The sequence below is a fragment of the Electrophorus electricus genome, chromosome 6 (genome assembly GCF_041902795.1).
Source record: "Electrophorus electricus isolate QZ-2024a chromosome 6, ASM4190279v1, whole genome shotgun sequence".
Taxonomy (NCBI): domain Eukaryota; kingdom Metazoa; phylum Chordata; class Actinopteri; order Gymnotiformes; family Gymnotidae; genus Electrophorus; species Electrophorus electricus.
The window spans coordinates 5,547,501-5,561,973 of NC_137502.1; the positions used below are offsets into that span (position 1 = coordinate 5,547,501).

The following is a 14,473-nucleotide window of genomic DNA, read 5'->3' on the forward strand; positions in this document are numbered from 1 at the left end:
CACAGGTGTGTCATCTAAAGGAGGAGCTTGCAGCACAATATCTGCTCTACAGGGAGGAGCGAGATGCCCGAAAGCTGCTTATTGCCAGTATCAGCAACATGAGCTACAGCACAGATGAGGAGCCTGAGGAGGAGCAGGATGGTGAAAGTGAATAACCCTGAGAATTAGTAGCTGTCCTTGATGTCCTTGAAGCACAGAGTGGAGCATCTTCCACTGATTACAACTTGAAGTAGTGAGCAACCCAAATTGGGGTACTCCTATGTATTAACATTTTCTCTTCTTTTAGAAGTGCTAAAAGATGATGATCCTGTAAAGGAAAAGCTGGCTCTGAAGGTGTGTAGAGAGGATCTATCCAGGGCCCAGGTGGAGCTTAATCGCTTGCATGCAGAATATGGGGATGTGGTTCCTCGTAGGGACTGGGAAAATCTAGACTGCATGTACCAGGAGAACCTGTTAAAGGTATAAAATACCTGTTGTAACTTCAAATCCTACTAAAATCAAAAATGGCCAGCCGGTATAGTCTCAAATCCAGTGCTTAATTTCTCTGTTACAGCTGCAGACCTTACAGTCAGACTTTGACCAAATGAAATCAGAGTATGACACTCTGCTAGGTGTACATCGAGAGGTCAGCATGCAGAGAGACAGCCTTCAGAGTGAGCTAGAGGTTTTTCAAGAGGCCTCCACGCCGAGACCACATTGGGAGCAGTGTGCAGGTATAGGGCTATGCACTGCTCACCAAAGCCTATTAAGAGAAGCATACAGTGGGCATAGTGTGCAGACTGTAACCGAATTGTCTGTGTAATGTTACTTGTTTTGCATAAGATGTAATTGGTAGCAGGGAGCGCTGTTCTCAGCTCTTGGATGGCCAATCCAGCCAGAAACGGCTGGAGATTTTGCTGGAGGAGCTAAGCAGCATTAGCTTGGAGCAGAAGGAGTTTTTTACTGGACTGGTGAGATCTTGCAGTATAAAAGTCCGAGAAGTCCTCTGGCTTTCTTAGGATTCACTTCTTCTTGCAGGTGGCATTGCTCTCCATGGGACATGCCTTTGATTAAAGGCAAAAAACCTGTTTTTCAGGGTCGCTCCAGTGACGTTCCCATCTATCTGCGCTATGAAGGGCAGCTGAGGAACCTCAGGTTGAAAAAAAACGATGTTCTCAGGATTATAAAGGACATATGGAAGGGGAAAGCATCTGAAGATGAAAAGGTCCCTCTGAGTCAGTCAGACAGATGTGTAAGAAATGGTCTGATTATTTTCTTCCAGGTTGTCAGTTATTGCTGTTTTCTTTATTTTCAACAAAAGCTGGATGCCAGCAGCGATTTGAAGGAATTTTTACACAAGTATCTGGAGAGGCAGCATGGTGACCAGGCAGGAGAGTGGGCCTACAGCCTGCTGGATGCCATCAAGCGTTACCTGAAAGATGACTTCATAGGCCTCTTCTATGATATTCTCACTGGCAAGGTGGGTGCTTGAAAACTAAAGCATCACCTTTGATGCTGGGAATTTTCTTTGTTCTACATGTTTCAATAGGTGAAATGCACATGCTCATTGAGGGTTGGCTGTGGAATTGAGCTGAGTGTTGCTCTGCGGCAGGTGGATGAGAGTTTGTACCATGGGCAGACCCTCTTACTGTCTCACCTCCTCAAAGTGTTCATACAGACTGACAGTGCTGAGACTGGATTGTTAACTCTATCCGAATTCAGGTGAGGGAGGTATAAAAAACCGCATACTTTGCTGCAGTACCAGTTAGAACATTAGACTGTTCGACTTGCCTGGATGTTTCTGTTTTGTTGGGATGTTTATTCTGGTGTGGCATCTGCAGTGTTGATTGGATTTGAATAAATGCAGTTATGAGTAACTCTTTTCCAGTGAGGCCCTGAGGATGGCTTTCCCCCTGAAGGGGGAGCAGGATATAGAGGAGCTGGTGGTGGCTGCTCAGTCAAACCAAGAAACCAGTAAGGGAAGCATTGCCTATCAGAGGCTGTACACAGAGGTGAGCTCTAAAACACTCCATAACCATAGCACTAAATGTACCTATATGGAAAATGTGTTCAGCATGAACTTTGCTTTCACTTGGCTTACAGTTGCTTCTGGTGTAACGTTGCTTCATTGTTTTTCCCATTGTAAATCACCAAATATTTGCAGATACAAAGGTGGTCTGTACCATGCATATAAAATATGCATCTTGTATGATTTATTTTGACTACACCTGCACTATTGAGAGCATCCTCACAGGGAACATGACAGTCTGGTTTGGGAATAGCACCAAGCAGGACAGACAAGCACTCCAAAGGGTAGTGCGTTCAGCAGAGCGCATCACTCACACGGAACTTCCTGACCTGCAGACCATCTACTACAAGCGGTGCCAGACCAAGGCCAGGAGGATTGTGAATGACCCCACCCATCCCAAAAATAGTCTCTTCTCTCTGTTGAGGTCAGGGAGGCGCTTTCGCTCCCTGAAGACCAAGACAGAGAGGCTGAAGAGGAGCTTCTTCCCACAGGCCATTGAGGCCCTGAATCAGGGAAACTGATAAACTGTGGGGACCACCACCATGTAACATAACTGTATAACTGTATGTGTGTGTGTGTATATAATAAATATATATATATATATATATATATATATATATATATATATATATATATATAAAATATATTCAATTACCTTGTAACACAACAACTGTAAATATGTTATTCTACAAAATGGATCTGTACATTCTGTACATTGTGTACATATATACACAAACATATACATTGTACATTGTGTATATAATCATAATATACATATATTGCACATACATTGTTAATATATTTTTGTACATACATAGAATATATATATTTCTCTTTGCATATATATATTTCACATATATAGAATATCTATATTTCTTTATGCACCCCTGTTTTCTTTTCCTCAGTTTGGACAGAGCACTCTCAACCATTTCACTGCGAGTTATACTGTGTATGACTATGTATGTGACAAATAAACCAAACTTGAAACTTGACTATATTAAAATAAGACTAATGTTTCCCTCCCCCCCAATGCAGGACTCTGAAGGGGGAAACAGTGAATTTTTGGCTCTGGTAAAAAGGCAGGGTATGGCAGAGAGACATCAGTACATTAACCAGCTGAAGGTGCAACTAAGAGACAGAAGGTGAGAGACCATGAATCTGTGAATGATAACAATGAATATAGTTATCTGAACGGTTAATTGAAGTCAATCGCCAAGGCTAAAGAGTGCTGTCCCACATGCTCTTTTTGTAGGGAAGTGAGTGTGGAGGATTTAAGAACTGCTTTCAAGATCATTGATCCCACATTGGATTCTGCAACTCTGGATTGGAATTTGAGCATAGTCTTTCAAACTAAAGAACTGCGCCTGCACACAGCACTTCTAGACACTGAGGTTGCACTACAGCGCCTCTCTGTGGCCAATGTGAGCAGGGCAGGCCCCATGCCTCAATTGGAATAATCTCGTCACAGTTCATTTTTACATCTAGTGCATTGTGTCTGAAATTCAATTTTATTAAAAAAAATAAATGGAAAAGTACAACATTAATTTTAAAAAGTTCTCCTACAATATAAATTTGACATTTTATCTAAAATTTTGTTACAATCTTAAATTTAAGGAAAAGTGGCTCCATTTTGTTTTATATAAAGAGTAGTTTGGACTGCAAAAATTGTTAGTGAATGATAGACTTCACAGCAACACTGGTATATCACATGTCACCTCTATCTTACTGAGCTAAAAATAATCATTCTAAAATGGTGTCAAAATGTTTAATAATTAATGTTATATAATTATGTTATGATTATAATGCAATGTTTTATAGATTGAACAATGTTATGTAGCACTAAGTGTGTCTTCTATAGGTACGATCCTATACACATAGCTATAAGTTTGATAGCAAAAGGTCACATCCTGTGAAGGTGGCATTTTGTGTTATCAGACATGTAGTTCCACTTCATGGTTTCTGAGCTTGATTAAAACAGAATGGTCAATGATTTTAACTCAGGACAGGTTAGAGAGTGGCCAGAAGGGTCAGTGACCAAGGACCTCAAGACCTTGCCTGTTGTATGGCTGCTGTTATATAAGGCACTACTGCTTGTTGCCCCAAAATACAGCTTTGTGTGCCTTGATGACCAGCATAAACTGGATCTCTCCACTGACTTCTTAAAGAAGTATCCACTGACTTCTTTTCACCATCTTGACCTGGTGAAAAATATTAATAAACAACAGAAAATCATGTTTTTGATGAACAGTAAGATATAAGAACCATGTAACACAAAACCTAGACTGACTGGAATGAGGCTTATTGAAGGATTCAAGGAGTGGAAAACCTCAGTTCCTTAATAAAGAGATTAAGATTTCGGTTAAGTAGTTTATCCTGGGGGGAAAAACGTCATTCGTAGGAACGGAATATTTGACTCCTATTGTTGACTATAAAAAGACGTAAATAAAGAATGTGATGCGTTATAAATGCGTTATAAATGTCATGTCATTGATTCACTATAATGACTACGTAAGCTATTATTCATGTGAAATGTAATTCATATAAAAATTGCATCTCACATTTTTCGTTCCGGCTGGTATATTGTATTTTGTATGTTCAAGCGGCAACTAACCCCAAAACAACAATTCCCAGCATTCAAATGTGTAAGCGGTTTGCGCATACTCAGCTGAGGAGGCAGCTCAACTTCTCCACCGCGCGTCATAATCGCCATAACTGGAACCGGGGATACGGTCTGGGCTCACGGAGGTAAGCTGTTACTCATAAATACCACGTACTGGTCAACGTGGTTATTTATTGTTCCACCACATAAGTACGTATCATTATAATATATATATATGTATATATATAATCATACGATACCACTGATCTATAATGACTATTATTCCTCATGTGAGACAGGGTAGCTCGTAGGACACGCCTATGTTGTACGACAGAGTTAGCGTTAACCTAGCTATCTTAGCTTAGCTTAGCTTAGCTTATCTTAGCTAAGCTAAATTCCCCTCCACGTAGAGTCCGTTGGACAGCTCAAGTGGCTCGAGAGTATTTTTAGAATGGAACGAAAGCACGCGCTGCCTGGAGTCGCATGTCCCTATCGAGCCATGCGCTACGACAGCGGACAACCACGTCGGCTGCAGGCCATCCAAGTCGCGTCTTTCAGTCGTTGTAGCTGCACCAGCGACATCGGAGACCTTCCGCGTTAGCTCACGCTAGCTAGCCGGCTAGTTGGTTAGCTGTGTATTAGCAGGCTGCATGGGTTCAATGAATCAACACTCGCTGGGCTAGCTAGCTGATATCGGTTCTTTAAGAGATGTAAAGGCCTATATAACTGCGAGTTTGTTTTTAGCAGTCGTAAGAGCGATTCTTTAAAGTCACGCAAAAGCGTAAGCTTTAACCTGCTAACGTTAGACTGAGTGAGTTAGCCTTAGCAACTTCTGCTGCCTGATATCTGGCCGAAGCATAGTTAACTCTTCACTGACTTAGCACATGGTAGTTCTCACACTATAAGCAGTTACTTGGCTAACTAATGTTGCCATGGTTATTTGGATCATTAAACCGAAGCGTAGTGGCTAGCTAACCTAGGTGTTTGTTATGGTTCACGTTCTTTACTGATTTTGCTGGTCAGTTCAAACTGACAGGCAGCACTCCTTCATTTCGTTTAAATAAGCAGTATGGTCAGTTTACAGAAATATATTTAAATAAAACTAGGTCTCGTTTAGCTATGGTTATCAAACAAACCATGTCTTGTTTCCGTGAAGCTTTATAGTATCACTTTTTTTTCCGAATAGCCAAGTTCGCTGGCTAGCTAGCTATCTATGTGACATTCCACTAGCGTCTAAACTGGTCTAGGGCGTGTGTGGGGTATGTACTAGCATGACTAGTTTATTCCGACTCGGTGAACGTGGATAAGTAGGTTGTGTGTTGATCATAGCTTTAGAAAATGTCAATAACGGCGTGGAACATCGTCGCATCAGGGTATTAATAACGGGCCTGTTGGGTAGTAATCAACTACAATAATTATAAGATAGAGAACTGAAATGTATCTGTAGTGTCCATTTGTTTTTGTTTTTTTTTCCAGTTCACACCGTTGACACACATTCTGTGAAATTAACTATACCCAGACAGAACACTACAAAGTTTCTTAACCAATAAAAAACACAAAGTGGTGTTGTACATAGTAGTATTAGTAGGAATACAAGTAATATTAGTAGGAGGAGACTTGGCACATTTTTATAGAAAATAGCCCCCCCTTTTTTTGACACTATTGGATTTGTAAAAAATTTTTTATTGGATTGGTTTGTTGATTCAGGCAGTTTTTCATTTGCACAGAAATGCAGTGCACTTGCAGTGATATGGTTATATGATGTCTTGATTTCATGATTAGGGTTTTGGAAACGTTGGAGGCATTCAGTGGGCAGTTGGTTGTCAGTGATGGCTGATACATCCAAAATCTCAAGACCATGTTGATTTATGTTTAATCCAGTTTTGCAAAGACAGATTAATCATAAGGCTACACTGAAATTCATTTTATGTGGTGACTTCACCATTGGCACTGCAGTTGAGTCCAACACTATGGCTAATTCATGTCTAGAAAATTAGAGCTACAAGAGTAACATAGCTAACAAGTAATAGAACCTTATGACTACAAAGTAACATCATGCAATTTGCATACCAGAAACATTACACACTTGCCTCAAACTTTGTGGAGGTGAAGTACTCTCAAATGACCTAGACTGCCTAGTTTCTGATTTATAAAAATGTGAACAAAAGTACATTTCATAGCTGAAAACTGCATTGACAGCCATCGTGAATTTGGAATCACTTTATAATAGAGATGCAGCAGTAATATCTGATAACTTATACATTTTAAAGCAAGTTCAAACTATAATCAATCAATGAAGTGCAGTGAGTATAAGACATGTTTTCCTTCACTCTCACTACTTATTCTGCGCCTTGTTTATATTAAGGCTATTGTAGTGTCCATTGTCGGCCAGAGGAGGATGGACTCCCCTTTTTTTGTCTTGGTTCCTCTCTAGATTTCTTCCTCATGCTCTAGGTAGTTTTTCCTTGGCTTGCTCACTGGGGGTTTGGGCCTGGGCTTGGACATATGTAAAGATGCTTTGTGACGAAGGCTATTGTAAAAATCGCTATATAAACAAATTTGACATGTTAAACTAAAAATAGATAATTAATTTAAAATAACCATTTCACAGGTAAATCAAACATTACAATTATTGTAAGCATATGTTGCAGGAACAAAATGTTAAATTTTATTTACCAATCTTTTTAAAATAGTGCCATTTTTCCTTGAACTGGTGCAGGGATAATAAAGCCTATTGTTCAACACTAAAGCCCCCAGAAAAATATCAGTTGTAATTGTCGGCCAGAATTCCAATATTGAACAGGTTGAGAGAGATTAAAAATTGTCCTTTTTCGGCAAATAATATCGAGCACAGATATTGTGCACTTTGACATTTTAAATCTGGTTTGATCTATAGATCCAAAATTTTAAATATATGATATTATTTTACACATTATTTTATGAATATAACCAGACTACATTGTGTAAGATGTGTAGAGATTTCAGAATGCGTTTTGCCTGATTCTAATTGATGGTTATAAGTTTCCATTACTTGTCAGTTACATTTACAGAGTGGCTCCAGTTGAAAACGAGAAGCATAATTCTGATACTATACTTGTCTTGCTTGATCAACTATATTTGAGATTATATGGAAAATTTGTAAATTATATTTTAACCATAATCTGTCCTTTTACTCTAGGTTATCAGTTGATACTGTAGAGCTTTGACTTGAGATGTAGTAACACATATAGTGTAAATATAGGATATTTTAACGTTTCAATTCAATTTTCCCACTAGTGCCTGTAGCTGGGTGAATCAGGATGGGAGACAAGCCGATTTGGGAACAAATAGGATCTAGCTTTGTGCAACATTACTATCAGCTGTTTGACACAGACAGAACTCAGCTTGGATCAATATATGTAAGTATTAATGGGGAATAAGTTCATTGTACAATCAGAGGGATTCATTTGTGTCTCTTTATTTAATTCCATTACTTAGGGCAATGTTGTCAATAGGTGTTTTATAAAATATATCTCTTGCGTACTTTAATTCAACAACGCTGTGTACAAGCTATCTTGGGTTTATTTTTCAAAATCTCGATTCAAGCTTAGTATCACTAGTTTTCAGAAGAGTCTTTTGTGTAAGAAATGGGCTTCTCCTAATGGCCACCGTTAGCCCCACTATACTACACTCCCTCTGGTTGCTGGGTGGCATAGTTAAGCTTGTAAAACCTTATATACAGGACAGTCAGAATAAAACTGCATCACAGAGGCTGGTTTTCCTTTCTGTTCGTGCTTTTTTGTTTGTTTGTTTTTTTTCAGTATATTCAGGCATTTCCATTTATCTTTGGGTTGCCCAGTGTCTTAGCTGTGGTCTGTAATTTGTAAGATGCAGTCAGTCATTGGCCTCTTCTATTTTTCTCTGCCCAGTAAAGTGTAGGAAGAACGGGAAACAGCTTGTCTTTCACATATCACATTGGCCTGTCTGCTAATTTACCTGCCCTGATTCTCTCTTACAGATCGATGCATCATGCCTTACGTGGGAAGGGCAGCAATTCCAGGGAAAAGCAGCGATCGTCGAAAAACTCTCTGTAAGGCTTTATTTGCTTGATTTGGACTCAATTACCCCTAAATAGGCACTGGAAGGAGCCACTCTTATAAATGTGTAGCTGTCCCTACTCAAAACGTTTGCTTTTTGGAAGGGATGGCTTATGAATTCATATTGGCAGTGCTTGGCCTCATTCAGCCACCAGGCTCAACACATGACTGGAAATTTGTATACAGGCAAATTGAATTGTGCTTTTTGCTCCCTCTCTTTCAGTGTACTGCAGCCATGCAAGGCTGGAGTTCTTGGAACTTTCCATGTATGCTTGCAACTATACACCGTTGAAGTCTTATATGATTTGGGCAGCAACATTATGCGCAATGTCAATTCCCTGAATGCCTTGTTTTTATCGGAATGCCAATTTCTACACGGAGAACAGGACTTAAGCATAAGTTGCATCCAAGCAGTTAGCAAATGTGTTTGTAATGCATCTTTTTGTCTCTTCAGAGTCTGCCCTTCACAAAAATAGCCCACAGCATAACAGCACAAGATCACCAGCCCACTCCTGACAGCTGCATATTGAGTATGGTAGTAGGACAACTAAAAGTAAGTATTTACTTGGCCTCACTGCCCCTGCCTCCTACACTTTCTACTCATGCAGCATTTACTTTAGCATGTTTGATTGGTGGGAAGTGAGCTAATTAAGTTCAGTTCCTCCTGCTATACAATATATGTATATATTATCGGGGAAGAATGGAGGCTCTGTCTGAGGCAGCGCACTCCGAAATATCTGGAAAGAGCCATGGGCCTGTACTCCACTCCAGTAACATGTGCTTGTGGCACGTGACACATGGAGCTGCACGTTCAAATCTTTTCAACGAAGAGGTATTTTAGAGATGTAGTCTGTGTGTTTGTGTGTGTATCTGTCAGGCTGATGAAGACCAGGTACTGGGCTTCCAAAAGACCTTTCTGCTGAAACATTACAGCAATGTCAGGGTTCGCGCCAACAAGGTCTTCAGACTTGCCCCGCACATCCTTTGACCTCATGCACCCTCTTTATTCACATGGCCTCCCCTTCCCTTCCGACTGTGTGTAAGGACCTGTGCTCTGCTTGGCTTGCCCTGGTTCAAACAGGCTCTCTTAGTAATGACACTGGGCAGCGTTCAGGTCCAGCCCCTCTTCCTCTTCTCCAGCGATTAGACCACTCTTCTAAGCTGTATTTATAGCATATAGTGACACTTTGTAAACGTGGGAAAGCTTTCAGTGTGAATTAATCTGTTCCTAATATACGAGAACACACTAGCTTTACAGAACACACTAGCTTAATAAATGTTTTCTAAGAAGAGTTGTCTTCAGACCAAAGTAATCTGTTCCAAGCTTTGACTGTTATGCGGTGAATGTTATCCGTGTGGCTTTGCCCTGAAAACTAAGAATGAACATGGGGATGAAGGTGTGATGTGATTGTGCAAGTTAAAGTGTATAGATAATGACAGCTGTGGTGGTGTTGGACCTTTCCCCAAAGCTTGCATTTATAATGAAAAGACCCCAGTGGTATGGCTGGGTATAACATTTCATGTGTGTTGATGCCTACTACTACTATAAAGATTTGGACAGAGTTGTATAGACAGTGTATTAAATTTACAACCAGTAAAGTTTTTTTTTTTTTTGATCTCTCCTTATCAGCCAGTCAGGTTACAGTGTATGTAGCATTCCAGATTGGTCATAGTGGATATAAATATATATTAGATCTTAGAATTACATTTTCTGTAGAGGAGGAATTGATTGTAAAATCCAACTTAATCACCTCCATGCTTCTAGGACAAGTTACATTTCTATGTATGCAGTGACTTGACAGTTTGGGTGTGCTTACTATAATTTAGATTTAGAGGCATGTACAGTTGCATTTAGGGTGACCATACTCATGGCAAGCAAATAGCTTGCTACAGATCTGTTATTTGCCTGTTTTGTATTGGCCATTAGGGTGAGAACTGAGAGTGTACAGTTAAATTCTGTCATGGAAAGCTGGATATCATCAGGTTCTGCATATCATTCTGTCTTAAGTTTTAAATAATGTGATTTATGGACATTGGCCCAATTTTTGGATTCTTACCCATTTCCCCATCTTGCTACACACCAAATCAAACAGTTGGTATGTTAAGTCATGTTTTTTTTCCCGCTGTGTTAATATATCAGATTAGAAACACATTGTACAATTTATCAAAATTGTATTTGTTGTGAATAGCTTACATATTGTCATGTACATTGAAAGATGTTGCAGTTGTAGGAATTTATAAGTAGTCTAATGGCAAAGAGATATTCAGTATGGAAAATGTATTTGGAAATGTAAATGTCATTAATTTTTCCTTATCTCCCAACCCTATTGGCCATCTTCAGACTAATGCATTTTTGACTAGCCCATTGCTTGTTCTTTAAAATATAGGTATAAGCACTGAATACTATCTGTAAACTGATGGGACTAGGAATACAGATACTGGTACCAATTATAAGTGATGGTGCTTATTTACTGATACCCATAAAAAAGCTGCAATACTAATGTCTGATACTACATGGTACCATGTGACATGCGCAGAGTGTACTTTGCAGCACTCATGAACAGGTGACGCAGAATGTCGGCTACTGTTTCATGGTTAATGTGGAAGCAAAGCAGACTGCAGACTGGCTCTGAGAAAACATCTTTATGCTGTCACAGTTTCCCCCCTCCTGGCACCCTAATTCCCATGTGTTCTTTGTTGTTTTTATTGTTTTGTTCCTGTCTCTGCCCTGTTTTGTGCTCCCCACCACAAGGTCCCTCACCTGTGTCTTGTTAGCTGTTCATTAGTTTGTATATTTCTAGCTCTTGTTTTCTTGTATGATTGGCAAAGCCTTTGTCATGTCATTTCTGAATGTGCCAAATTTAAGCATGTTCTTGTGTTCTCTAGATTCCTGGTTTTGAGACACTCTGCTCATATTTTGTTTTTTGAATATTGATTGCTTTTTTTGTATGCTCTGCTTCAGTTTCTTTTGACCTTGATAACTGGGTATTCCCTTGCAAAGATGCTAACCCATGCGTGCTTCCTACCTTTTCTACCCTCACCTTATACCTACAATATGAGTAACTTAATAAAACCTCTTAGACCTAAACAGAAATATCAGCACAAGGAAATTAATACTAGAGGGGCAAGAAAAAGTCAATGCACCCTTAAGTTTAAACTTTGATATAAATTCCAAAGATGTAACTCATTCACTATAACATGTTGGTATTCTGTTGTTTTCTGTTTAATGGGTATACTAAAACAAGATTTTTCTGTTAAGGTACACTGCAGTAAATTACGATAAATCCCATTGTTCCCTGATACCTCTGATTGCTTAATACAAAGTAGGTTGCTAATTATCGTACAAGTATCTGTATAAGCACATAGTGAAAAACATGGGCTCCTACTTGGTCTAGACACAGTGGTATCCATGCGCCCTGCGAAATGGCTTGAAGCAGTGTTAAGCATTCGACACTCTTAGTAATGATTCAACTCTGGGCCTTGAATTTTAAAAAAATCCAGTCCTAGATGTTATTTCTGGTAGTTAATTTGTCAGACATTTGTACATTTTCAGATCGCAACCCTTGAAGTCTAGGCACTATAGATTTTCTAACTTTACATTGGAATCAGCTATGTTGACAAAGTTGCCAGTTGCATTGTCTGTTTAGTGATTCCAAAATCCAGACCTAGAATTTGATTCAAATTGTGGAATGTAATACCTTTGCTCTGTGATCTTGCATGGACCTGAATTGAGATGAATGGGTGAATTTTGGTTCTTGAGCTCACTTTTGATCAACAGTGTCCTGATAAATAATTGTAGTCCCAAGATTTCTGACTGCATTTTTTTTTTGTCTAGTCGATGAAATGTATCACTGTAGCTAATCCTATTGGTCTTTATGTATCATTTTGTTCTCAGGCAGACGATGACCCCATCATGGGATTCCATCAGAGCTTCATCCTGAAGAACATTAATGAGGCGTGGGTGTGTACCAACGACATGTTCCGCCTGGCGATACACAACTTTGGCTAATAAGCACCATGGCTGTCAGGGAAATGGGGGAAGGTGGAGAATGGGGTGCACCGCCCCCAGTGATGCCTGAACCTCTCAGTCTGCCCTTCATTCATCACTCTTTGAGAAATGGCACCGGAATCCAAGAAGTCAATTCACAGATAACGTGCAGGCACATACAGTAGCGTCTCTACTCCGGCCGTGAGAAGTGTTTCTTTGCTGAAAGCCCACAGATCCATCAGTGACCCCTTTTTCTCCGCTGATCTGCATGATGATGGGGAGCTCGAATCAGAGGACACTGACCAGGAGAAAAAAAGGCATATTAACCTCTGCCAGTTAATATTTACTTTTTAGTTGTTGAGTTTGACCTTGAACTAATAACTGTCTTAACTGTCTACCTTTGCTTCAGTACCTAGTGTGTTTCAGCTTGCTTTTAGAGTATGCTCCTTAAAATTTATGTTTTCTTTTTCTTTCTTCCTTCCTTCTCCCTCTGGAACATTGGAGCCTCCATTCATTGTGATGTCAGGTTGCTCTAACTATCCAAAGAAACATTAAACACCACCCAGACTCCTCCCCCCTTTCTCTTCAGACCAGTGTGCTTCCCGCCTTCTGCTCACTGCTCTCTGTGACAATAATTACCAAGCCACGATACACAATAAAACCTGACTTTTTCTTAACAATGGCATCATCTTGTTCCTACCCATGTCTGATTTTGTACCTGCCTTTTCCTTTTACATCACTGGTTTTGGCATACTGCTTACTATTTATTTTTTCTTTGAATAAGTATACTTCAACAGAGATTGCGATGGCAGTTCCTCTAGGAGGCCACAAAGCTGGGGAAAGCACTTAACTTGCTAAATGTGAATGCCTGGATATGTATTAATTTTTACCAAAAAGTATTTACCCAGCTAGTGGAATATGACAGGCTAAGGCAACTTGGCCTGTAGTATAGCAATTGTTTACAGACTGTACTTGTTTAGCTCCTGATTCAGACATTAAATTCTTATTTGGGAACTTTTCTTTTTCTATTACTGCTACAACACAAGTGAAGTTTGTCTTTTAAAGGCATTTAGTAATGATGAGGGACAAAGAATGAAATTACACTGTGGAGTCTTGACATTGGCTCTGTAAGGTGTTTGTAGTTAGTCCAAAGAAAGAGGTTTCTCCTTCCTTTTTGCTTTAGAAAAGGTTCCTGCTTCTGATAAACTAAATGCTAACACCATACAAGCTATGGTGTTCTGTAGTGCCCTTCCTTTTGTTTCCCAATTAAACCTTAATTCTATGTACTATTGAGAGTAAGTAATATTAATGAAAATGAATTTAGAATTGAAATTGTGAACATTAAATAATGGTCTGGTGGAGTGAAGAGAGGCTTCATAAAATCAAGTTTGTTCTAGTGATGTTACAGAGGGTAGCAAAAAAACACCTCTTGGGAGATTATAAAGGCTTCATGCCAAATGATGGTACAGATGTTGGAAACTACATTTAGTGTGCTGTGGCTTTTGCACTGAAATATTCAATACATAGCGCAGGAATTTCAGATGTGCGCTGCCATGTGATTTGAGTCACTTTCTTACTTATTTTTTCTAATGGTTTTTTTTTTTTTTTTTTTTTTTTTTTTTTTTTCTCCATGTTTTATGGTCCTAGCTCTACTTTACAGAGATGGACTCTTCAATAAATGGTAGTGGAAGAAAATAGAAATAAACTCAGATGTTTCTTTAAAACAAAAGTAAGAAATGCCATGTAATACACACCTTTTCAACTGCTGACATGTGGAAATAAAGGTGATCAAAGTGATAGTC

At 39.3% G+C, this 14,473-nt stretch overlaps 2 protein-coding genes across 6 annotated transcripts in view; both read left to right on the forward strand.

Annotated features, from left to right (window-relative positions):
* Positions 1-4,512, forward strand: part of tsnaxip1 (translin-associated factor X interacting protein 1) — a 7,035-nt gene extending 2,523 nt beyond the window's left edge. The window contains exons 7-16 of one of the 4 annotated variants that reach the window (XM_027004023.3): positions 6-147; positions 287-459; positions 554-713; positions 823-950; positions 1,076-1,204; positions 1,301-1,459; positions 1,592-1,701; positions 1,868-1,991; positions 3,044-3,150; positions 3,261-4,512. In XM_027004023.3, the coding sequence (XP_026859824.3) occupies positions 6-147; positions 287-459; positions 554-713; positions 823-950; positions 1,076-1,204; positions 1,301-1,459; positions 1,592-1,701; positions 1,868-1,991; positions 3,044-3,150; positions 3,261-3,465 (1,437 nt within the window). In that variant the 3' untranslated portion in view covers positions 3,466-4,512. Of the gene's footprint in view, positions 1-5; positions 148-286; positions 460-553; positions 714-822; positions 951-1,075; positions 1,205-1,300; positions 1,460-1,591; positions 1,702-1,867; positions 1,992-2,143; positions 2,584-3,043; positions 3,151-3,260 lie in introns of those variants that run through there. The other 3 variants (XM_081716789.1, XM_081716790.1, XM_081716791.1) reach the window with 3 other exon arrangements.
* Positions 4,513-4,635: 123 nt separating this feature from the next.
* On the forward strand, positions 4,636-14,468 carry nutf2 (nuclear transport factor 2). Of its 2 annotated transcripts, XM_081716796.1 has the most exons (6): positions 4,734-4,753; positions 7,884-8,005; positions 8,605-8,676; positions 8,907-8,949; positions 9,138-9,236; positions 12,579-14,468. In XM_081716796.1, the coding sequence occupies exons 3-6, from the start codon at positions 8,609-8,611 to the stop codon at positions 12,690-12,692; spliced, it is 324 nt and encodes a 107-aa protein (XP_081572922.1). In that variant the 5' UTR covers positions 4,734-4,753; positions 7,884-8,005; positions 8,605-8,608; the 3' UTR covers positions 12,693-14,468. The 2 variants fall into 2 exon arrangements, with proteins under 2 accessions (XP_026859787.1, XP_081572922.1); XM_027003986.3 differs by lacking the exon at positions 8,907-8,949 and having other exon boundaries at positions 4,636-4,753.
* The last annotated feature ends 5 nt before the right edge of the window (positions 14,469-14,473 follow it).

Bases quoted from the DNA above. Each gene is read 5' to 3' on its own strand.
- nutf2 (XM_027003986.3), top strand. From the start codon at position 7,907: ATGGGAGACAAGCCGATTTGGGAACAAATAGGATCTAGCTTTGTGCAA. The intron at 8,006-8,604 runs GTAAGTATTAAT...TCTCTCTTACAG, and splicing joins CTCAGCTTGGATCAATATAT to ATCGATGCATCATGCCTTAC. The intron at 8,677-9,137 runs GTAAGGCTTTAT...TTGTCTCTTCAG, and splicing joins CGATCGTCGAAAAACTCTCT to AGTCTGCCCTTCACAAAAAT.